The sequence below is a fragment of the Fulmarus glacialis genome, unplaced genomic scaffold (assembly GCF_000690835.1).
Source record: "Fulmarus glacialis isolate BGI_N327 unplaced genomic scaffold, ASM69083v1 scaffold6204, whole genome shotgun sequence".
NCBI classification, from domain to species: Eukaryota; Metazoa; Chordata; class Aves; order Procellariiformes; family Procellariidae; genus Fulmarus; species Fulmarus glacialis.
In genome coordinates, this window is record NW_009205989.1 from 53,478 (window position 1) to 78,445 (window position 24,968).

At 39.0% G+C, this 24,968-nt stretch overlaps 1 protein-coding gene across 1 annotated transcript in view; it reads right to left on the minus strand.

The window, feature by feature from the left end:
- The window catches only part of FAM13C (family with sequence similarity 13, member C), a 54,577-nt gene that overhangs the window by 15,606 nt on the left and 14,003 nt on the right, over positions 1 to 24,968 (minus strand). Inside the window, exons 4-8 of the mRNA XM_009575576.1 lie at positions 23,842 to 23,963; positions 17,055 to 17,118; positions 9,531 to 9,618; positions 3,574 to 3,784; positions 2,488 to 2,626 (exon numbers count right to left, since the gene is read on the minus strand). Of these exons, the coding sequence (XP_009573871.1) occupies positions 2,488 to 2,626; positions 3,574 to 3,784; positions 9,531 to 9,618; positions 17,055 to 17,118; positions 23,842 to 23,963 (624 nt within the window). The remainder of the gene's footprint in view (positions 1 to 2,487; positions 2,627 to 3,573; positions 3,785 to 9,530; positions 9,619 to 17,054; positions 17,119 to 23,841; positions 23,964 to 24,968) is intronic.

The following is a 24,968-nucleotide window of genomic DNA, read 5'->3' on the forward strand; positions in this document are numbered from 1 at the left end:
AGCCTTTAAGGGAGAACTTTCCAGAAGAAATTTACTGAAAGATGAGTTTCTAATTCTTTATTTACCACAATCACACCCTCTATATCTCTATTCTTAACGATACCCAAAACAAGAGATGAAACATAATACTACAATTTAATTAGTAGTGAGAATCCATTTATAATGGGGAAAAAAAGATTTTTTTTTTTCCTATTTTTTATAAATATTAAGGGAGAACTTTCCAGAAGAAATTTACTGAAAGATGAGTTTCTAATTCTTTATTTACCACAATCACACCCTCTATATCTCTATTCTTAACGATACCCAAAACAAGAGATGAAACATAATACTACAATTTAATTAGTAGTGAGAATCCATTTATAATGGGGAAAAAAAGATTTTTTTTTTTCCTATTTTTTATAAATAAATTATAAATAATCTTAAGGAAAAAAAAATCAATCAGTCCTGGCTACATTCTCCCTGAGGACAGGCATGTGATACACCCACAGATATTAATGGAGTGGTATGCAGACAGTCAAGGGCAAAACTTGACCCTCAAGACCAAATCTAATATCTGGGAAAGATCCATTTCTATGATCAAAAAAATAAAAGCTTTAGAGTTGTGTAACCTCAGTCCTAAACATTCATTTTGCACGTACATTTGTACTATTACAAAGACACTTTTAACTTTGTAGTTCTGTATTTCAGACACTCAAAAACATTCAGCCTAACATTGCCTTTTGCATGAATGTTTACAGTTATGTGGGAGGGATGATGTCTTTTTCCCTTCCCCTTTTTAGCCTTGTTATGAGGGTTGAACTGGCTTACTTTAATCCCTGCTTTCAGGAATCAAGGCAAGTCATTTGTTGTCATTGGGAGACTTATTCCCACGCACTAGTGAAAAATAAGCAGAGCACTGACGTTAGAAAACTAGCTCTAAAATATTCCAGGTACACTTATACTTCCAAAAGCTTCAACAATAAAGTGAAATGACATGCTATTATGTACCTTTGAGCTGCTTACGACCTTTGGCCAAATCATTCATCCATTTCAGAACTTCAGGATTGGAAGTCTTGTCACCATGTGAAGGCTGAATGTAAAGAAAAAAGGAAGAATAAAAAAGAAGGAATTGATGGTTATACAATCAAACAGATAAAAACCTATTTTAGCACAGTGTGCTAAAAACTGTCCGTAGTTCCAACTGCACTATATCATAGTGTCATGCAGAGCATTTGGCTTGATCATGGTAATAATTTACCATGCCTTATCTCTCCCCATTGTGGCACAGTGCTACATGGATCTGAGTATTTTGGCTCTGATCCTAAAAAAACATTTAAGTCCGTGACTAATTGGATAAGTAATCTCAGTGACTTGAAAAGGACCTAATGTTAGTCAAGTTCCTGAGTGATTTCCAGGATGGTAACCGAAGCACTCTGTCCCTTGCAGGGATAAGCCCTTACTGCTTTAAGACAGGGATTCTCTTGGGAAACAGGATTTTAAACATTTCAACCGAACTGCTTAACTAATCAAATGACAAAATCCTGTGCAACAGAGTGATTTCAAAAGCAACAAACAACAAAAGCTTTGTATATCAGTTCTTTCTTTGCATTTAGAAATTGCCTCCAAATTAAAATCAATTTATACTGGATCTTCAAAACTCAGATATTTAAAATGGCAGAACAGTTTTGCAAAATTAAACCTCCCAAATAAATTCTTTTTCTGGTCACAGTGTGATGACTGTTTAAGCATGGAATTTTACTCCTAAGAGTATATGATGACCATAGGGCAGTACAATTCACAAATGCACGTTTAAGTTTGCAGTCATTGATGAGATTACAAAGTAATATAGAATTTGCTGAATTTTCATTTTAATGTAGTCATAAAATATCACAAACTTCCCTGTTTCATATTGTACACATCTTTAGCATCGCGGATGTTTTGATATGTTTATACTGCACAATTCACCTTAACACAAACTAGCTCGATATGAGCGATGATCTTGCATACGCTGCACAGAGCACACCACTGACCTCAAACAACCCCCCACCAGCAACACACCACCATTTTTATTTCTCTAATTTCTGCCATCAGCTTCTGTTGAGCCCTATGCTTTGGAGGTTTACAGGAGTCTGCCTGAATGAAGGAATCTGCACAGCAGAGCAACAGTTTCCAAGCAAATGACTTCTACAAAGTAAATAAGTAGCTTTTCATCCTTTGAATCATTTTGGTTCACAAGCCTGTCAGCTGTGTTTCACTGATTCGCACTTCTCACACATCTAGAAGATGAATATTTTGCAACAAAGGTAATCCAAAGAAAATGCAAATTAGAGTCTCAGAACTACTGCATACACTGAAAGATGATAAAAAGATATTCCCTCATCGATGATTTTCCTATTTCATTTTACCAAAAATACCCTTTTTCCTATTTTTTTGCATAAGTTTAAATACACTGGGATTCTTGCTTCCCTCTTGTAGTATTTCCCTTTCTCTTTTCAATTATTATCTTACCAGGTATTTTTTTTCTTGCTCAAACTTTTCTTCATACTTCCTAATCTTTCTCTTGAGACTCTGAAGATGCTTGGTAAGTTGTGCTACTGTTTGTGGTTCTTTGCATTCTTCACAGTTACATCTAGAAGAACTTCTTGGCCTGCAAAAGCCGAAAGCATAGTAGCTGGATCAAAGAACTGGTTATAATGGACCGTGCCTTGTTTCAGGCACACTTAACACTTTCCTAGCACTTCAGAATTTGCAGCTAGAGATAGTTTAGTTTTACAAAGTAAGCATAAAACAATTGCTTTTGCTTGAAGGTACCCCTAGGGTATACTAATGAGTTCACCATCTGTCTTTCACTCTCTCTCTTTTCTTTTTAATTAATTGTGGGATTTCTGAATATTTTTCAAAAGTTTAATCTAGTAGGTCACAACCTGATCCAGTATTTACATTTAACACCCCCATCTTACTTCACAAATCTTCCCACCATAACAGGAGACTGTAACAACATGATTTGTAAAGGTAAACTCAGGGAGTTTTTTATTACTGGGAATAAACATTATCATTTTGAAGGCAGTTTAGTTTCCGATTTTTTACAATTGCAAATCAATAGATCTGATTATTATTCATATGCAGCTCACAGCTATGCATATAAGCTCTTAAGAAAATTTGGTTTCTGTCTGAAACTCACAGCTTGGTTTCTGGAGATCACATATATGGACTGTTCATATGTTCTATGACACTCTCATATGTAGTGAATGACTCAAGCTATAGTTCTATTAATTACAACTGAAATTTTTAGTATTATACCTTGATAGCCCTCTCTATCTATGTTCACTCATCAGACTAACTACTAACTAACATTCAAAACTGTCCTTGCTAACTATAATTAACAAAGACTTCAAATAATATTGTACTGTGTTATTATTGAAAAAATGCTAGATCCTATTTCTGGTATTGCAAATTAACCATGTCAAAATATGCTACAATATGAAAAATTCTTGTTTATGACATAAGAGTAACTGAAAAAACACGAAGAGTCAAAGATCGTGGATTGTACCAAAGTTATTTAAAATATCTAAGAATTAAAATATATTTTCTTACATCATGAAAGGTTGAGCACTTGGTGGAGAAGGGGCAGACTCTGTGTCTAGATTAAATCTCTGGCTTTGGCTAAAGATAGAGCAGCGTGGTGACAAAAGAGGATTGTCTCCATCCGTAATGTGATACAGCAGTCGACTGGTCCCTAGGGAGTGATGTTCTTGTGGGCTGCTGTCCATGTCATTCTGCCAGTCTCTGTGGGCTGGCACAGGCTCTAGAAAGAAATCATAAACCAATATGGACTAAGGGTCACGCAAAAGATGTTTAGCTACCTAGATAAATACAAATGTCTACTTACAGAAGTATTCAAAGCGTAAGTATTCAAACTAAACAGCAAATAGTTCAGTACAGTATCACATGCAGGATGAACATAATACTGAGGATGAGAAAATATAAAGGACAGTTACTGGCTTAACATAAAGCATTTTTGATTTCCACAGACGAAGGTGTGCATGTGTGTTTGTAAACTCTGAAGTATAATATAAAGATGGAGAATTTCCCAGAATAATAACATTATTTATATTTTCCTAGATCTGTTTGCTTTTGAAAGCCACATTCCTGAAGAAGACGACGAATGTACAAAACAAATTTAATTTTGCGATTTAACATTTAGTCCTTTGGTCAAGAGAAAGGCAGATCAAAATATAGTATGTCCTGATACTAAGAACCTCCAGTGTTGCTTGCAGTATCCTGCAGAATTTCATTAAGGTTTGAAGTAACATACTCATGGGTCTAAAGAACACAAGATACGAAAATAACAACAACAACTAATAACATTCAAGGTAGTTATTCAAGGTAGTGTGCAGAGACTGCTACCTGGAGGAGTCACGCTTATGATACTATGTTAATATTTTCTTTGACTATAAATGGAAACCTCGCCTCAGGTGCCTCAAAAGGTAAAATTTGTTTTATAGAGATGGCCAAGATAGAAGTCAGAATTATTTATTCTGGTCTGAAAAAGTAGGAATTGGTGAACCTCATCACTCTGATTCTGTTTATGGATAACATGGAAAATAATGGGCACATTACAGAGCCTACCTCCAGGGAATGCCAAGAGTTCATCTTCCCTTTGCTGTACCTGGGTTCCTTAATGGGAAGACCCATTGAATCATCTTCCTTAACCTCAGTGGGCGAAATGGGTGAGGATGATCTAGCCTAGTCGATATTTTTGCTATCAGGTGGGTGATTGTGCTTTAAAGCAGATTATATTTTTAGGGAGAAACTCCATGCCCTTGTAAAAGCTTTCCCCCAAAAAACAGTTAACATATGTTAAAGCAAAGAATGTGCTCTGTCTCAGGTTCCCCTACATCAGTTTCCATAGTACATAATATTTTGCACCAGCTACGGGTTTTTCTTCCTTTAAAACCATGTGTGTGTATATATATATATATATATATATGGCCTTTGGATTCATAGCAATTATTTTCTGTTTCCAGGCAGCATGCGTGTTATTTCTAATCAGTATTATATTTGCAATATAGCATGCATTCTAATACATTTCACAGAATCTTTTTATTCAATGAAAGCCTAAAACTGCACAGAAAAACAACTGTACATGGGTTTACTCACAGAAGAGCAGGCAGGTTTAGAAAAGTTCTTTCACCTTCACTTTCTTTCCATTTTCTCCTTTGTACATGGGACATGACATTCCCACAGTGAGTGGGTATTTCCTTCAGGATTTTAATGGAACCTTTGTAATGCATTTTATTTGACCTCTGCCCAACAGATACTGAAGCTACAAATCCCAGTTGCTGCACTGGGACTGTGGGACAAACCAGCTCTGAATGGCACCCTCCACAGAAAGCAACTATTGATTTAAAAAATAATAGTGACAATAGCCTAAAGTATCATTTTATCAGGCACGCTGCAACTGTTTTTGTTTTACAGACAACAAAAAAATCCAGTTGTATATTGTATAATCACAGTTTAGTCTGTCATGCAAAAGTTACACAAGTTTTGTATCTATAAGTTCATCTACCCTAACAGCACCATCAATTGTAATTATGTTAAGCATTTTCACAATGAGACAATGTAGTTGATATTATTAATTCTAACCTAGCATCTTTCCTCTAAGTAATTCATATTCTGTAGGTCAAACTCAACTCTCCAAGATACCACCAAACACCCAAAACTTCTAAATCGTGTATGAGATTCAAACCCTCCCATAGAGACATCCAGCAAGGCACCTGGGAGAAGCGAGGGTAGAGCATTGTACCAGTCATGGCAAATTATGTACACGGGCAACATACAGTGATAAAGGTGGGAATAAATGTTGTTCTGCAAACAAAAGTGTCTCTTTCTGGCAAGTAATCTTTCCTTATCCTGTGAGACTTTAAAAAATTACTAGTTTTGGTTGGGTTTTGTTTTGTGGGGTTTTTTTTTAACTTCTGAAAAACAGTATTGTCAATGAGAAGAAACTGCCTTCCTTCCTGTTCTTTCACCATCTTTGAACTTCAAGAAACATATAATCACTGTGAATTAGGTTGACTAAGAATAGTTTCACTATTTTTCATGCTCTCTTATTAAAAGGAATCAATTTTTTATAGTCATATTAAGTAGCAGTCTCTTCACTGTGAAAGGAAAATGATGTTATAAAAAAATCAGCCAGTCTGTGTATGATAGGTGCAGGAAAAAAGTTTCCAACATTTGAACTCTTGATTTGCTGTGGGCCTAGAAGTACTCCTCTTGCAGGAGGCAGTCTGCACTGCTGATAAACTGTATGGTCACAGATATTTGCTCCTTTTCACATTTACAACCAGGCAATTTTACTAGGCCCAAGCCAGTCTCAGAAATGGAAGAAAGTACACATTTGAGACTAAACACTCCTGGAAGATAAATGCAAAGCACAAGTAGTGGCTGGAGCAGCCCCAGTGTAAAACCAAACACACAGAGCTGCAGCGAGTTCAAGGAGTTTTTTTTATTCAGCTAATAAATAAAAGGGAGACAACCTGCACACCAGGTGAATTTGGGAGTATTTCCCAAAGGCCAGGGCTCTTTCATTTCCTCAGCACCAGGGCTTCCCGACAGCATTGCTCCACTAAAGCTTGCGACTTTGCAAACTGGTGTGACTTTGTTAGGCCCCCAAGAAATGTTTAAGTCCCAACCCTACCACAGATGCATTAAACTACTACCTACTGTCCAGAAGTGGTCAGCAAGTCACTCAAACTGATTCATTTATGTGGCACAACTACTATAATAGCGGAACATCTCAGGATGACGACAAGTTATAATCAACACTATTTTTAATTACAACTTAGGGCCATCATCCTGATTCTAGTTCTGCGTAGAGCCTAAACAAGACACTAAGCATTATCCTGAGAGTGGCCCATGAACTGACGAAACATCTACCTGTGTTCAAGTGTCTGATGTAATTTTAGCCTCTATTTTTGCCAAAACCGGGAACTAAAGCCACCTCTAGCCAAGCCAGTAAGTTGTCCCTTTGCCTGTATCTCCTCCACCTCATCTACTCAGTCCAGCTTAGCACTGACAAGAGCTTACCACAAGACTTAAAGCCAAGATCTAGTATCTTATAATATGCAGTATGATTCATAATGTGGACTTCAATCACATGACATCATACGGTACAAGTCTGTATTCCTGCATGTGATACTCTTTAAGTAAAACAATAATACACTGAAAGCTGTTGTATATTAAAAAATATGCAGATGTAATGTGTTCATCCCTCAACACATTACATCCATGAATGCCAGTATCATAATTTTTAATTTAAAAGACATTTAGAACATCTTGTAGTTAAGTTCAGCTGCTCACTGCTCAAGTCACATATTTGATGTATACTCATATCCAAAAGCTATAAAAGTAACTCACACTCTGCTTTTCTTTTTTCCCTTAAAAAAACTAGCTTAATACCCCTTTGCAATTCTTTATGGTCTCATTTTGCCAGCTTTAATTCAAGTTTTTTCATATTCAAAATTGCTCAGAGATAAGAGTTACTGTTCACCCCTTAAAATTCCCATCCTGAAATATCCTGTCATTTCACTAGATTGTTCTAGCTTCACTCACCATACATATAATGTATTTTTTTCTAATTTTTGTTGACTGGGATGTGAAAAAAAAGAAATTAAATAGACTACACAATCATGTTTATTTTAAAAAGAATACATTTGTACATTGTTAATATTAAAATTTTTATTGCATGAATCACTGAGCAAAGGCTAATAACTAGAGACATAGTATATACGGCACAGACTCTAAAAACTCTGTTCCTAGCCTGGCACAAATCTCTGGACTTCCATCCAAGTTCGAGCTGAAATAGCCAATAGTCCCATGTGAAAAGTGTACCTAAACTGAATGTATTAGAAGATTTCAGTAGTAACTTAAGAGACAGAATTAGGACTAGCTCTATCTATGCAAAATGGCAAGTTATTAAAAAAAACCACAAACCACAAAGCAGATGTTAGCAGGAATAAGCGTACATTAAAATCCCTTAAATAGGTACCCTTTAATTAAAGCACAAGTTTGAACTGCTAGAGTGACAGAGCACGCTCTGAACTGCGTGAGAGAAATGCTACATCATCCAATATTTGCCTGTGTAGCTGGAGACAGGCAAATAGGAGCTAGAGAGGGTATCGGAAGTAGGGGTCACTAACAGTATGAATTAAAACAAAATCCAATCAAAACAGCAAAAATAAGCAAAGGAAACAATTATGAACCATCTTAACAATGAATTATGAAACTACCAGGACAAAATAATTCAGTAAACTACTGGAAAAGGAGGAAAAACCCACCCTGCCATAAAGGAAAAGAGTCAGTGCAGATTTTGGATGGGCTGCAAAATGTCTCTGCCTGTGCAGCACAGATATGAGATCTGTCTCTGCCTCAGACTCACGCCAAGGGACTAGCACCAGTGCAAGTTCCATACCTGTATCCAAGAGCTCTTAAGGTATTTGCCTAGATGGGTTAAAGCATCCTTTTTTTTTTTTTTTAGCTAAAACCCAGGATGTTTAGTATTTTTTACATTGCTTCAGCTTTATAATAATTTGGATCCTAAATACTATTTTCCTTAATGTGCAATGCAAACCTCAAACTTTAGAATTGCTTAAGTAGAACACTATCATGTGTGATTTTTTTAGGTAAATAACTTACTGTTATTTCTTGCTGAAAATTCTGAGCAAACAGCTTCTGAAATAAGTTCTTCTGAACCCAGCCTTTATTCTGACATAAAACATCAATTGCAAAGGGGTTACTGACATATCTGCCTTAATTTGGACTATACATGGTGAACAATTTAAGTATTTGTGTATATTCATGTCACTTGTCTGTGAGATGTATTAGTCATATTGCCTTTGACCTATTTTTCACGAACAGCGATTCCTCTTCTACTGAGCATCACGACTCTGCCAGCCCTGTGAGTACAAGCTATGAATTGATAAAAATAGTGCCAACCCTCAGGGCTGTTTATTTGCAAGGACTGGTTTCCATATTGAGGAAAGAGGGAGAGATAACATACCACAGTTTGCCCAGATGGGTAATAAGGTTCACGAATTATTAAAATCCACATGCTATAAAACTCACCTTCGCTATCTCTCTGCTGATGCATTAAATTAAAATCAATACTAGGAGAAATGAAGTGATATTGCTCTGACAAAAAGAATGACAAAAATAGAATTACATGCTGTGGCAGGTGATCTCACACAATACAGACATAGGAAGTAAAGAGCATAAATTTACTCAAACAAAAAAAAAACAGATTAAAACTGAAAAGAAAAGAATCAGGAATCTTAAAACCTGTCTGAAAAGCAAGACTCCCTCTCAGAAAAACAGAATGTTATAGCCATTAATTTCCATTCTTTTAACAGGTATCACCCCTTTTTACATTACACAGCATTTGCATCAGCTCTGCACTGTTTCCCAGAGGACTGCAAATCTGATATTAAACTGCAAGTCACAAGGCTTTTTTATAATTCCAAATGAGAACACATCATGACACGATTGCTTACCTCCACAACTGGCCCCATCAGCTTGCACACTGGTTTGGACTGATGAAGGGGCTGGATCCTTGGGTGCCGGCAGCTGAGGAGTTTCTTCCTGGGTTGGCAGAAATGCAGAGCACAGATCGGTTTCAAGGGCTTGTAGCTTCAACAAAGAATTCTGCAGACAAAAGCAGAACATTGGGCTAGATAGAGAACAACAAAATACAGCGATAGCTCTTCAACTCACTGAGCCCATTAGCAGCGCCTGCAAAGGGGTGTTCCACTAGCAGCTCTGAGAGGATGTGCAAGAGAACAAACGTGCACTATTCCACGAGTTTCTTGACTTCTGGTTATTTAAGACCCAATTTACATGGATTATTCATGACACGTGGGAAAGATGACTTCGTCAGCAAAAGACGATCTATTCTAGGAAGCCAAACTGAGATGGTGTCCCTTTTCTTGGTCTTGAAGCAATACACTAAGCAACTATTTCATTCATTGGGCTGACATCACGATCTGATGACATTATGTCCCTCCCCATTTACCATTCACAAAAAAACAAATCTCCCTCTCCAGCCTATTGTGCAGTACACAGCAGTGAACAAAGAGTTACTGAGAACATGCTCCCTCGTGGGATTCTTGGAAGAGATACTTTTTAATTGGCTTTTTTAGAGATACATCTTTATGTAGACATAGCTTTTATGTAGGCTGCTGCTGCTTCTACAGGGCAACCAGATCATTTCCTACCCGCTGCAAAGGTAAAATTAACAGATCATTGTCACTTGCTGCAGACAAATCAATCAGGACAAGGCTAGTTATTTATAACATCACTTCCAACTACTGTGTCATGCTTGGTCCATTTCTCATTTTAATCTTTAATGCTGCATGCAATATTCAGCTGTACAATCTGACACAAGCATCTTGCTGTGATGTAAATGCTGTGAAAGCCCTAATCACCATCTGACTGGGCAAAATGAGTCACTACTGATACCCCACGCATTCAGTTCCCCTCTCTCAAGGGAAATACAGCTTGCAACATAAAACAAAATCACACAAGGCTGTCTTAATAATCACACAGCTGGCAAACACAGAATTATATGTAAAATGTTAAGTCACTCAAACGGTACATATTTGTGAAGAGCAATTTCTGAAAAAAAATCTGAGTTGCAACAGAAAAAAAAAATTCCTCAAGTTTATATCCTGAAAAGCTCCTCTCCCCACTCTGTCAAAGACCTGAAACCAATTTATTGATTCATTTAGTGAAACAATGAATTTATTTATTGGAATAATTTCCTTTGTGTAACAATATGTCACCTATGTAGTGAGTAGTTCAATATGTCTTTGCATTATTTTTATTGTAATACAGCCCTTTTATAAACCTGAGGATGCCAGTGTTTTAAAGTTAAAAAACCCCCAAAAAATAAAAAAAGGAAACTAATTTGGCTGAGAACAGCAGGGAAGATTTCAGCCTTAATCCTTTCATTCCTTTTACAGAATTCAGGCAGTGAAAAGGGAGCAGAAAGTAGCTCTTTCTAGGAGATACCTCAAAATAGGGAAGTTTCAAAAAAGCACAAGATCACCAAACTAGATCCTGCAACCCTCTATATGTTGTCAGGAGTGCTTCAAAATCCATATCCCGTTTCACAAAACAGATAAGTTTACAATCAAACACTTGGACTTTGGCCTCAGAATAGGTCAAAAAGGAAATCCAGCAACACCTTCCTTCTCCTGGTCCCAGAGAGAACAGGAGCTCTGACCCGTCAGAAGCAGCCTGATATTAGACATGTGAGCAAAGAAATGGCTTGTGTTATACAATTATTTTAGAATTAAGTTCCTCTCATCTGTCGTCAAGATATATTTTGACATCTCATCCTATAATACCAGGAAAGAAGTGACTGCAAGATCAAGCACTGATTCATAATGAAATGCCAGATGTAATAGTATTTCTTAAAAGTATGGCATGATATAGAGTATATGGTTTCTATGATCTGAGGCAGAAGATACTTTTACTATTCCCAGGTAATAGTAAAAGGTACAGGTTGCATTAACAACCTACCATCCTCTGGCCCAGCTGCCATTTGTAAGGATAATTTACTCATCTTGACCAGCAGTGCCTCATCTTCACACCTCAGTTTCTTCAGGACTCTTGAATGACGGGCATCTTTTCCTTGTCACTTATTGACACTGTTTGGTCCAATATTTTACATATATTACTTCAAACTGAGCTGTCTGCTAGAAAGAGTATACCAGGTGTGCAAATGTCCCCAACATGGGCTGTATCAGTGAAGACCAATATAACGAATTCACTCAGCCTCTCTGTTTGCAGCTGTATGACCTTAGTGACCATTTTACATGTCAGCCAGCCAGCAGTAGCAGCGATACCCTACATGGCTTCCTGCTTTTGGTGTATTTAGTAGACTTCTTACCATCAATTTGAGCATCTTTTATGAGGCACTTTCAAAGTCGTCTTTAATCCTCTACAGGGCTTTCTTGAGTTAGAGACAGAATGATGGAAACCATCTTACCTTCAACAGCTTTCAAGTGGCAGTGAATTTTCCTTGTCAAGGGAAGGGTGCTGACTTGAATCGTACCCATGGCACTCTTTTGGGAAGAGTTTTCATGACATGACAGGCTGCATTTTCCAGTGCCTCTCACCCCAGCTAGACCCAAATGAAGTGGCTGTGGAATTATCACAGCGGACGAGCAATGTGTTACAGTCATTAATGTCATCTAGAAAAAGACGACTATACCAGTTACAGACCAGTGAGGACTCTGATCCCAGCCCGGACCTTATCACAAGAACTACTGATGGCAAGTAAGGAAAACATAAGCAAATATACCAGAAGAACATACCAAGGTAAACATAGGCAAATAACTGACAAATATACCTGACCTTCACAGATTATTACTTCAAGCATTTGACAAAAAAATTCCCATATCAAGAAAATACATTCACTTTGCATCATTATTTCTTATGATACATTAATATTTATGGCAAGTTCAGCATAAAAGCATTCACACAGACTACCTTGTTAAACATTGTATTTCAGCAATACTTATGCTGTAATTCACCAGCTGGTTTATATTCAGTAGCTCTAAATGATATTTTTCACCCATCTATGGAAGGTGGGTGGATGACAAATTTCCAGACACTGCCAAATACTAAAAAAAATTCATATAATAATAATAATATAAATACCTTATATGATTTCATGAATGCGCCCTTGACAGGGATTTGAGGTAGGGAGAAAAAGAGTAAGTAGCTTTGATCATTTTGATGTTACCAGGGAGATGATGAATCTGGAGTATACCATCAACCTTGTCTTACTCCTAAAACACAGTTGAGTACTATGGTACTGCCACAGCGCACTATACGTGAAAAGCCACCACATATTTATGGGAACGCATGTAAGGAGACCAAGCACAAAGCTGCCCAGGGTCACCAACTCATGGGCAACAGGAGCATCATAGTAAATGGTAGGGATGACCTTGCTGCCTGCCACATGTCCTGTCCTGCCCCTCTCAGAGGGCTGCCTGAAGTACCAGCAATGCCAGAGTAGCTGGGCTGGATCCTGCCAGCCTCGGACCTCCCGCTTTGTGGCAGAAGCAGTACGGCCCCCTGTTTCTGCAACTGCAGCCCAAGCAGAGCAGGAAGGAGCTCTGGGAGGGGACACGGCCATATATCAGCAACTGGCAGCGGGTCCTCTATCTTTGGGCTCGCTGGGGGCAGGCCAACATGCTACCAACTGCCGGCAAAAGGAAGGCAAGAAGAGAGAAAAATAAAGCCTAAGCCGTGTTTTCATTGTCTCAAACCTCCCAAGTTCATTTGAGATCTTACCGACCACTTCCAACTTCCCCCTAAGTCTCCAATACTTTCCAGTACCTGTACAGCCCTGATGTGACTGAAGGCATCCTGCCACAGTGGTGGGATGGGTACTCTTCTGCGCTGCACACACTCAGCAATACATCTAATCTGGAGATGAACCAGCCTCTGCACGTGCTACTTAAAAATCTCTCATGGTCCAGACCTGCCCTGGGGGCCCAACTGGGCCATCTCTGCTCTTGGCCATTTAAAAGAAGTTGCAAAACATGTTAGAAGCAAATACAAAGAGGTAAATACATACGGAAGGAAATGTTAGGTCATGGTGGGTACCATTGTAAATTGTAGAAAGCTCTTATATGGAAAACGAGTATCACTGAAGTAATTTAAGCTATGGCATATTATATCAGCTAATGATCTCAGTTTAAATACTTCAGATTTGATGCTCATTCCAGCTTTACTCTGGTGCCTAACACCAGTGTTTCTGAGGCAGTAATTCCTGATCCATGCTAATGCAAATGAAAGGACATATTAATATTTAAGATGGATCCTTAGGTTTCTTTGGAAAAATAACCATATTGTTGCCTCCTAAGAATAGTATTTTGCAAGTTTGAAAAAGAAGCAATTATAATTGTCCTGGACAAAGGTTTCTTATCTCTTCTTATGTCCTCTTAAAGTAACTGACAATTCAAAGAACTTGAACTATGCCAATTCCACTAGAAGAAGAAAACACATCCTGCATTATTCCACATCAAAGATAATGGAAAAATGAAGACATTTACAGGAAGTCCGAGGAAAACAGAAAGAGAGACAGTGCGGTATTTCTCTCCTATTTGTAATTTTTGCTAATGCTTTAAGAAAACATAGTCATTAAAGTATCATACTCTTGCCTGTTGGAGAAAACACAGTACAAAAGGACTGCCATTTGCAGAGGAAGCTCAGTCTGTAGTAAAGAAACCATCTTTACAAACAAGTAAGCCTGTAGATTGTACCCCACTGACCACCTCTCTTTCCATCCAATGATTATTGAAAATCAAGAGTTGAGGCCTTAGGGCAAGGAATTATTGAGATGATAGATAACCTCTTACAGCTAGAGATAAATACACCTACACTCACACTGCTAAATCCCTTTGGAGAATGGAATGCTGAATGAACCAATACTCCCAATTTATCACCAAAACGCTGTGGCAATGAGTGGGAGGCCCCTGAAACAGCTTATAAACTTTTTCTCAGTAGGTGCCATCAGTAACTCCCTCTCCAGCTCGAGGTCCCTGCATGGGGCCCTGCAGGATCAGCACCATGTGACGCGTTGGTCAGCATGTCCAGGGGGCCATAGCCTGATGGGAGACAATGTGCCAAATGGAGCCTTGCAGCCCTGCACTCTCCCTGATTTCACCAAGAGCTACAGCACTGCCAAACTTGCTAATCAATCAGTGCTCACTGCATATCCGCAGAGAGCAGACAGCTAACAATGGCCAAGAGAGAGCCATTGCTGTTAGAAATAATTTCTTGCCCTGAAAAAGCATTACTATTATCATCATCCTTTGTTTCATCCTTCTGGACATCCTAAGGTCTGGTAAATTTAAGAACTGAGGGAAGAAGGAAAGGGAATATGTCTGCCTCACCCATGGATGCTGCCTGATCTCAGTCTGGAGGCTGACAGGGCGAAAGGAGGAGAAGAAAAGCCCAGACTTGGTGCTTTCTGCATAAACTGAAACCACCCCGCCCACGGTGTTTCTGAATATTAAGGATGCCTGCACCCTGCCCCTGGGCCTGCTCCTGCCCCTTCAGGACAGGAAGGCAGCTTTTCTATTATATCCAGTTTATTGATGGATTTACTGCATATATGAAATCAGCTAGGGCAGAGAAAGAGAATAATCCAAGCTTTCATTATTTAATTGCCTTTGAAGTGATTCATATAGAAAAGAAACTGAGCAAATATCAACCTGTTCAATTTCTTCACTCTAAGGAAATTAATGCTTTTATATGTCACATTAGAACAGTCACATATAAAAGCATCTCCCTTGCTTTTTAATCTGAGAGTTCGGGTTAAAACAAGATAGGCATATTTTATGTGAACGTAAATAAATCTCTGTGGTATCTGTTATGGCAATATTTGTGTCTTGAGGCGTATGACATTTTCAGTTCAGAACTTCCTTTATGGGGAACAAACAAGCAACAATAAGATAGAACAAGATATGCCCTGGGTCTGTATAATGCCACGGGTGAGCAGTAAGGAGAGACACCACTTTCTCTAATCCAAGAAGGGAATTTATTTTCTTATGACACATGTCAATTTGGGTTTGTAGTAGACCTGAGACACAATACAATCTAAGATTTTGCAAATGAAAGCACCAGAATGTAATCCTTGCTCATTCTCCATAAATTATTAGCAATTTATTTTAATTTCTGATCTAATTATCTGTTTTAATATCTTACACTGATTTTATTTATTATAATGTTTTATCTTAACCTTTAAGGAATCCTTTGCAAGAATTTTAAGTGAAAGCTTTGAGGTGGAAGCTTTGGTGGTTATCTGCAATGGGGCTTCTCAAAAGAAACAATAACTTAATGATTTCTCCCAGGGCCTTAATTGGCTAGACAGAGGCTGAGTATACTCCCTTGTATCGGTCATGGAATGTGCCTTACCAGTCAGCACTGAGATTTTCAATTGTGAGCTGCATAACAATGACAGAAATGCACAGGAAATAAAACATTGTAAGGAGAAGCTTAATTCCTTTAAAAGGACATATTGTGGTTTTCCCCTAATGAAAGTCAGGCATCTATTAATAGACATAGATGTTCTCTGGCTCATTATGGAAACAAAGCTGTTTTTTCCATGGTTTGACAGGAATGGGCTTCCCATCCCCCCAACTCTTTTTCCCCCTGCTTCTGTTGTTCTGTTGTCTTGGTCTACACTTACAAATATTGTCTGCTCCTTGTTTCAGTCCAGTATTGTTCACTGCCCTTACAGTATACAAGCATACTCTATGCTAGTACGCAGATACTCTTGTTTGTGGGAGATGCATTATAAGGTTTCCCTCTTTGAATAACTGCAAAGCTTGGTTTTGGCCTCCAGTATGTTGCTGGTTGTGAGAATCTAGCCTAGGCTCATCCATTGTTTCACATGATCACACAAACAGCTTCTTTGTGCTCTACTCTCACATCATCCTCCTGGCATAATCCCTGTGAAAACAGCTCTTGTTTCAAGTGTCACAGGTGTTACTTGGCTTTCCTTGCTTCCCCTCTTCACTCCAACCCTTCCCTCCTCCCATCTTACAACAGGAGTACCTTTTAGACTACATTGTACTGTTCATAGTTTATTTATGCAGGATGTAGCAACCTTGAGAACTCCTTATTTTTAAACAAAACATAATTGATAGCTGAACACATTTGAGCTGTAATATGAGGAAAAAATCAAATGTTCTTGAAAGATGGCATTTCACTCAGTCAATATTGAATGTTTAATTCTTTTCTGAGCACAAACAGAAAGCAGCATAAAGTTGGCTTAAAGTATTTTTAAAATCTCTTGCTTCTGGCTTTTAAACTATTGTAGCAGTCTCGTATCACATTTTTAAGCTTTCCTCTAAAAACATTACTAGAATGATTCATTAAAAAGCTAACCTAAGATTCTCAAGTGAATACATTATTCCAAGACCTTAGATTTAACAAAAACCAAATATCTAATTCAAAATTTGTAACATTGTATTTCAATTTTTGGTTAAGCTTACCTCATTTAAGCTGTTAAATTGCTCAGTTGCTTCTTTTGGTGAAATGCATGTGTTCTGATCTATTCTACAAAACAAAACAAGAATTTTCACTCAATAGATTGCTTATCTGTGCTGCAAATATTTCAAACTTTTCATCATGTCTGCACATAAATTAAAAGTTATGGGATAAAGTTGTTTTATTAAAAAAATAACATTTCTATGAAAGTTACATCTCTATTTTATGCCTCATTCAAAACAACAGTGATTTTACTGGAATCCTAAATAATATATTTAAACTGTGAACGAGGTCCTGGAAACTATGACATTAAAATCCAGCCTCTCTCTGTCACACCATTCTTCAGAATCAGCTGAAGATCAGATCAGCTCTCAGTATCTTGGTGAGCTTGGTTAAAGCCAAGAAAAAGCTCAAACATATGTTTAAATCTAAGCACGATTTGTCCCACATGCTTTAAGTCAGGAACAAGAGTTTTCCTGTATGAAAGCCATACAGAATAAATTTTTCCATATTTAAATTTGATGGTATTTCAGGCTCCCAATCTTCAACTTTCTGCTTAAGTTCTGTTTTGCAAATTTCACAAAGACCCAAGGGACTCTCATGAGGAGCTGGAAATCCTTTGAGTAAAAGAGATGTCCACATTTTCTAATGAGTGTCACTTTGCAGCCATCAGAGATGTCTATACCTCCGGTTTTCCCTCAGTGTATCACTGCTTCTCCACATGGAAATAGGAAAGGAAGGTCCTGGACCAGCAAGAGGAAAATCTCTTCCCTCTGACTATGGCTAATGAGACAACTGTGCCCCATCCAGGCAGATGTGGTCATGGCCATTTACACTAACAGTCATATATGTATGCTGAGATGATCTTACTTTATATAGAGAGTTTTGCAGGGTGCTTTTTTGTTTTCACCAAGATTAACTGCTCTGCTAGGCAAATGCAGGTTATCTGATTGTCACCAGGCAACAAAGGGCTTACAATTTAATAACTACGGGTTGGATCCTACTCTCATTAAAAGTCAATCACAAAATATCCATTAACTTCAAAAGCAGCAGGAACAAGCCCTAATTTTCCAACTGTGCTGCATACATTAAAATTACTTTAAGCCTTAGCTGAAATTTTGAATAATTGCAGGCAACCCTTATTTTGTATAATGTGCCTCATGTAAAATAATGAAAATTGAACTCTCTCTGTGGCTACTACTCAAATATATGTTATATCGTTCTTTATAAAATATGAAAGGCCTGATCCCTCACCCTGCCTATAGACTGGCAACTTTGGCTTTGGCAGCATTATCCTCTCCTGCATGGCACAGATGACAAAGGTGCAACCCAGTAACATGAACATTTGAAGCTTGTGGACACAACAAAAAAAAAAAATCTAAATACTAATTTTCATAACAGAGCTCCTACCAGACTTCAAGGGGAAGATCAATTTGCATGAGCAGTGAGCTGTTTAAAAAACAGATCAGAACATGTGAATTATTGAATTATGCATGATATCACTTCTAAACTCACAAAAAATTCAAATAAAACCACATCATTTTAAAAACTAGGAAAAATGTTTAAAGACAGCCTAAGCAAATTCACTTCTTGTTTCTCAGACTAAACCCAGAAAGGAGCATTACATTCTGTGATTTGCAAGTCTCAATCCAGTCCAACCCTGGATTACACTAACCCCATCCTCAGGAGACTTACGTGTTTATGCACCACAATGCCACATGTGCTCAGTGTCTTGGGCCAATTAATGCATTAGCGATGCCAGGATAAATCCTGGCAAGCAAACCACAGACGGTGCTGTGGGGTGAAACCCCTTTTCCAGATTAACTTTCAGCCTATCCTGGCCCAACACTCCTTCCGTGTCTCCGGGCTAGCAAACAGCTTTACCCTTCCCAGCGTGAGGGTGACCTACCAGGTTAACAGCTCAAAGGGTAGTCTCAGTACCGCATCAGAGGACTGACTCAGCCTATCCAGAGGCTATATCACATGAGTTCACAGGAAAGCAGACCCCACAATCAACACACCTCAGTGCCAGGAAAACAAAAAGGTCCTTTTTGAGACCTCCATGAATGGCAAAAAGCATTATGAAATTCAAACATAGTCACCACCTTAATACAGGGCTACAGGTGAACGTTTCAAAAGCATGCCTATGAATCCTTACAAAGCACTACAGAACTGCAACAGGTTTTTGGATTAACATAAAGTGCACATTTGCAGTGAAAGAAACAACACTATTAAGGGCCCAAGGCTGTTCGGATACTTCCTAGGCTACTCCTTGGGCAGTCCCTGAATGCTGGAATAAGCAGGTAGAGAGACAATGTAGCAGTGCCTGTCTCATCAATCACAGCAGCTACATAAAGGCTGGCTGTGGATGACCACGCTTGTTTTTCTTATTATGAGCGCCTCTCCTACTCACCAGGCACAGTCCTTACTTGGGCTACAGTAAGATGCTGCTTTTTTTTTGCCCCCCCATCCTCTCCCCACCCCGCCTTTTTTCTTTCTTTTTTTTTTTTTTTCCTCTAAGTGTATTGCAACCCAAGAGCTTGCTCAGGGACTTTCCATGCCTTGATACAAGAAGTATCATTGGAACCATAAACACCAATATCTTAATATCAAGATTCCTGAAGAAACAGTTCTTAGGAACTGGTCAATCATTTCCCAGCAAAGCAATGTTTCATCAGCAAATCCTGATTTGCTGACAGAGAGCTATTTGTAGACACATACTGGTCGTGATGAATTTTCACCAGGTCTGAGACAGGACTCGGAGGGAATCTGGCCAAGTTTTCTCACTGCTTGCCTGGCCACCTGTGCGGGAACGCAGCCTCACAAGCTCTGCCTCACCCGCGCGGGCCCGCCATATGGCACGGGGACATCAGCACTTCTGCAGCTTCCCTGCTCCCTCCCACGCATCCCTGAATTGTAGCTGTTCAGCAGAAAATGTGGAAACTACAAGAGTCCCCACCTGAATTGCACTCTCAAAAGCCACTTGCCTTGAAAAATTAAATACTGAAAACCTCACTAGAGCTTGGTCTCCCTCTTGGGAAGCACAGAAATCCTGGAACACTCTGGCTGAGCCCAAGATCCAGGGCAGCCCAGGACTCCCAGCATTTCCAGTTTTCCTGGAGAACAGTCATAGGTGTGACAGCAACTGCCATCCTACAGCCTCTGCAACCCAGGGACCAGCTGAGTCCTACTAAATGAAAACACTCCACTCCCATTTTATTTGGGCAATGGGGAAGAGGGGGAACTTTCAGGAATTTTTCTTGGGCAGAAAACTTAAAAAAAAACCAAAGTGTAGTTCCCACGCTGACTTGGAATGCAACCTTCTCTGAAACAGTGACATTCCCACCATCCAGGAGTCCCATGTTTCAGCCCCCTCTCTGTGTAACAGGCATCTGAAGAACACACCGTCCTCTATTCAGGGAACAGCGTACACAGCTCTGCAATCCACATCAGTCTTGCTGATTGCCTTTGAGAAGGCAATTGGTAAGAGCAGCTTTTTGTAGTCATATCTATTGTTCTATACCGACTTTCCTATTCTCTGTTAAAAACCAGACAATTCTCTCTATTGTAATATTTGTTCCTGGGGTCTGCATATAACTTTTATCTCCCAAAGGTGGAGATTATATTACACCCTTATCCAAACCCAACTACACAATGACTAGTGCAGTATTCAATGTAATCACTAGCAATAGTATTAGAAATTCATCTCCTTTTAATAAAACATAAAGCTTTCCTTCCATGCAGATGGCATTTCATACTCTAAATTGATGCTGATGTTCATAAACCACGCATGATAAACACCTCCTGCAATCAAAATCCTTGATTCACGGGTCAGACGTAGCTTAGCCAAGAACAAGACAGTATTCCCTCATTCTTCTGACTGTAAACCTCTTCACCAAGTCTATTCTCCCATTTCCCTCAAATCCCACTAAAACTTTTCCTTCACTGTTGCAGTGGTTATTATAAAATGAAAGTAACCCCCTCAAAACCAATCAACACATATACTTATGAGTCATATTTCTGTAGATTGTTTCTCTTATATTGCCTGTTCTGTTCTTCTGTTTATGAACATCCCTTGCTAGGTTACCCTGAATTTGGATTGCTCTGCTTAACAGGGACAGTACTGAAAAGTTTTTCATATCTCAGTATTTTTTGATCCATATTTAGACAGATTAAAACTATACTGTTTTTAGCTGCCCCACAGTCACTAGAACAGATTTAAAAAAAAACTCTGTACAGTTCAGAGGCATTTAGACCTTTAAACTCCAATAAGCCTAATGACAGAGCTATAGCAGTCTGCAGAAACTGAATTAAAGCAGAAGGAACAACAAGCCGCACTAGAAATAATCAACCTTGCTTCTTAGTATGAGGCAGAAATAAATTCTTCTTCTCCTATCCTCCACACACACATCTGATAGACAGAAGAGCCTGCCCAATGGCACCCCTGCAGCAGCGTGGCCATCTCCTCTTCTCCAAAAGACCAGAAAGCTTTTGGTCTATGAGTTAGGGATCCTAGGCAGATGTAGTGTTCCAAAGCATTGCTAATTTTACCAGTAACCTAGCAAAAACAGGGTGGAAGATACTGAAACTCAAGTTTTGTGGGGCTAGCAGATGTGTTCTGTCAAAATCTAGTTATGATTGTTGCCTGCCGCCAAGACTGAATATTTAACCTTTGCCATGTCCCAGAGCAGAGAAGGCAGAAAACAAGGCAAGACGTCATACCCTGGCAGCTATGTTTCACAGCCTGTTGCACAAACAAGTTCTGTGATCCTGATGCAGCAGCCAGCGATCTGCATGGGCTGAGACATGGGCATGTAATTGCTCCAGCCCTATCAAAGCTGGTCGACGGCAGAGGGACGTGGCAAGCTGCTGGTGACCCTTAAGAGGAGCCACCAGACACAGTGACTCTCAAACTGAAAGTGGTAACTTCAGCATATGTAATTCAAAGTCCCCTGCCCAGGCTGGGTGGTGGGAATGTTTTTTCCAAGGACAGTTAAGACAGTTAAATTAAATAAAGTGTGTGTGTGAGGCCAGGGACCATGCGTTAATGCTTGTTTACTCCATGTTTGAAATTCCTTATTTGAGAGTAAAGTCGCCTCCATTTTGTTGTGATACAATCAAACTAAGACATGGCCAGAGTTGAGATTTGATGATACCATTATTTACCAGATTTAGCACTTGTGGATCGCTGGCTTCCTAAGGAGCTACCCTGGCGTTAAACAGGAATAAATAGCATAGTGAATAATGGTTTAATACCAGGCAAACTAAATAGGCCAAACTGTTGAAGTGGACAGGGGAACTTCGCTGTGGTTGCTTTTTTATTCATGCACACTCTACTCTGGTTCTTGTCTTTAACGTCCATGTTTCTTTCCTCATGTTCATTTCATCAACCAAAATTAACCAATGTTATTTCATTATCTACCTGTACACAGACCATCTACCAGCAGAGCCACTAGGTAGGTCTAACTCTCTGATACCATTATGCTCCTCTTTACAAGAAATCCATGTGATTTTTTCCTAGCTTAAAGAATGCCAGAAAAAGGGAAGGCAGGCTTCCTGGGGCTAATTAGAAACACTTTCTGAGATGCAGGACTTTGCAGTGTCTCAACTGCAGATACAAGCACTGGAGGATGAAAGCAGTTCTTTGTGAAAGGCTAATTAAATGGTTGGTCATTCTGCTAAAGCTTCCTTTGAGAGCACAAATTAATATCGTTTACAATGTTGTCTACTAAGAGCTGTGGTGAAGGCAATCATTTCATTTCACATAAAGCACCAAACTGCCATTGGATGGCAATTGTCACTGCTAACCTAGTCCTGACTTGAAACAGGCCTTGGAGGCAATGAGCTGTCTATGTCAACTAGTTGTGCCCTGACCCACTGAGCGTCCCTGGAATGTACAGCTGCTGCTCTGGTCCTTCCAAAGAGAGCCAGAGCCTCTGCCACACAGCACCAAGGCTGTCATGCACCTTGAGGTAGAGAACAAAGAGCAGAGACCTGGCTCACCTGCCTGAAACTCTATGTGCACAGCAAAGCAGGGCCAAATCAGCACCTGAGCACAGGAAATTTGTAAAGTAGTGCCCCAAAAACTGATGGCTGTGAAGAGCATGGTCTTATTTACACAGTCCAGGCCTGTCAGTAAGAGCTAAATCTTATCCTTAGGACACACCCTCGCTGGTAGATTGGTTTCAGCTGGGTGAGCTGAAACCCCATTTCTAGCCTCTTGCACAGCCATGAAGGATCAGAGGAGGAACTGTGACTTCCAAGAGTTACCAAAGCAGAGTTACTTCATGATCAGCTGAGTTACCCGCCATCAAGACTCAGCTAATGCCTGACCTGATCACCCTGTACCCTTCACAGCATTGGAACAAAGACAGTTACACAGCACCCAGGGTCTAAACTGTATGTAAATGCATACCCATGCTAAAATCAAGGTGTGCAGCTTCCCATTCCCATTTCTCAGTGAGAATACAGCTCAGAGTGAGGCAAGTCAGTACTGGCGGAAAAAGAAAAGAAGTGCCAAGATACTTTTTTAAACTTGGCACAGAGGAATTGAAGTTTCTGAACTGAGGATGTTGTTCTTGCTTGAAATGTAAGGGGTTTAAAGAATGATGAAATTTGTATTCTTATCTTCATCCCTTTCACTTTCTCCAAACAGTTCTAGGCATATAAATACAGAATACAAATACCAATGGGAGCCAGGAGTCTGAATATTTTATACAAAAGGCAGCAAATGAATTAGCCTTTCCTACAGTTAATCAGAAGCGAAATGCACTGTCTTATCCCAAGGCTTACCTTGGTTGAAATCTCACGACTGCTTCCTGGCATCTGAAAGCCACATTCTGTGCATAGTCATTAGCTGAGGATCCAGCCTTCCCCTGCCACTCTGAGAGGCCCGGCAATGCGCTTTCCAGCTCCTGCACAAAGCAAAAACAAAAACAAAAAAGTTGAATGCCCTGTCAGTACCAATCAGGTTTAGTTGAATATTTTGCTTTAAGAAAAAAAGACCATCTATGAGACCGCATGCTGATTGTGGTTCTTTGTTATTTTTTGGTAATAACCTGGAAACAACTGGAAAACACAAACTAGAAAAGGTTCTAAACAACGTAGTATCTTCTTTCACTGTAAAACATTTTTTGAAACCAAAGCAGACTATAACCCATTTTCTGTTTATTAGTTAGATAACAGATGTCACCTTCTGAGCTAAGAGGTGCTATACACAGAGTTCAATATTTTTTTGCTTATATATACATTCACATTTCATTTGAAATTATTTACTCATATATCAGTAATATTTTATTACTTGGGCATCATCAGAAAAATTTTGGCTGACAAAAGCAAACGCAGTTCACTTAAATAAGGATTTGTAAGGCTTAACCAGCTTCCTTTTTCCTTTTGCTGTTTCCCTTCCCTAGCATATGCATAGCTTTATGAACAGAGTATTACTGCAGGAGGAGTGAAAGGCAGTGAGGGGAAAAAAGTCACATCAGCCAACCCGCCACACAGAAAATAAAAAAGCCTATTTAGTGCAATAAATTGAGGAAGTGAGTAGGCATTAGAAAGGTATGCATTTTACTCCAAGCTTTCAAAAACTAGTTGTAGGGCTGTGACAAGATGTGTTCAGCACATCTTAACTTCCTTACCTATAAAATGGATTATAATATTTCCCTTGCATTGCAAAGGGGTAAGTTGATTAAGTTCTTTGAAAATGTGATAATCAAAGTGGGGCTTTTTCCTACTGCTTTCTTAGCTTTTATCATGCAATATTTTTCTCTAATAGTCTACAAAATTAAAATACAATGTGCTTTGCAAAACAATAGTGTTCACTTCCCCTGGTAAATTTTTGCTGATTTTGCTCCAGTTTCAAAGCTTAGTTGGAAGCATGGGAGTTGGAAGTTTGGATAGGACTGTTCAGATGAGGT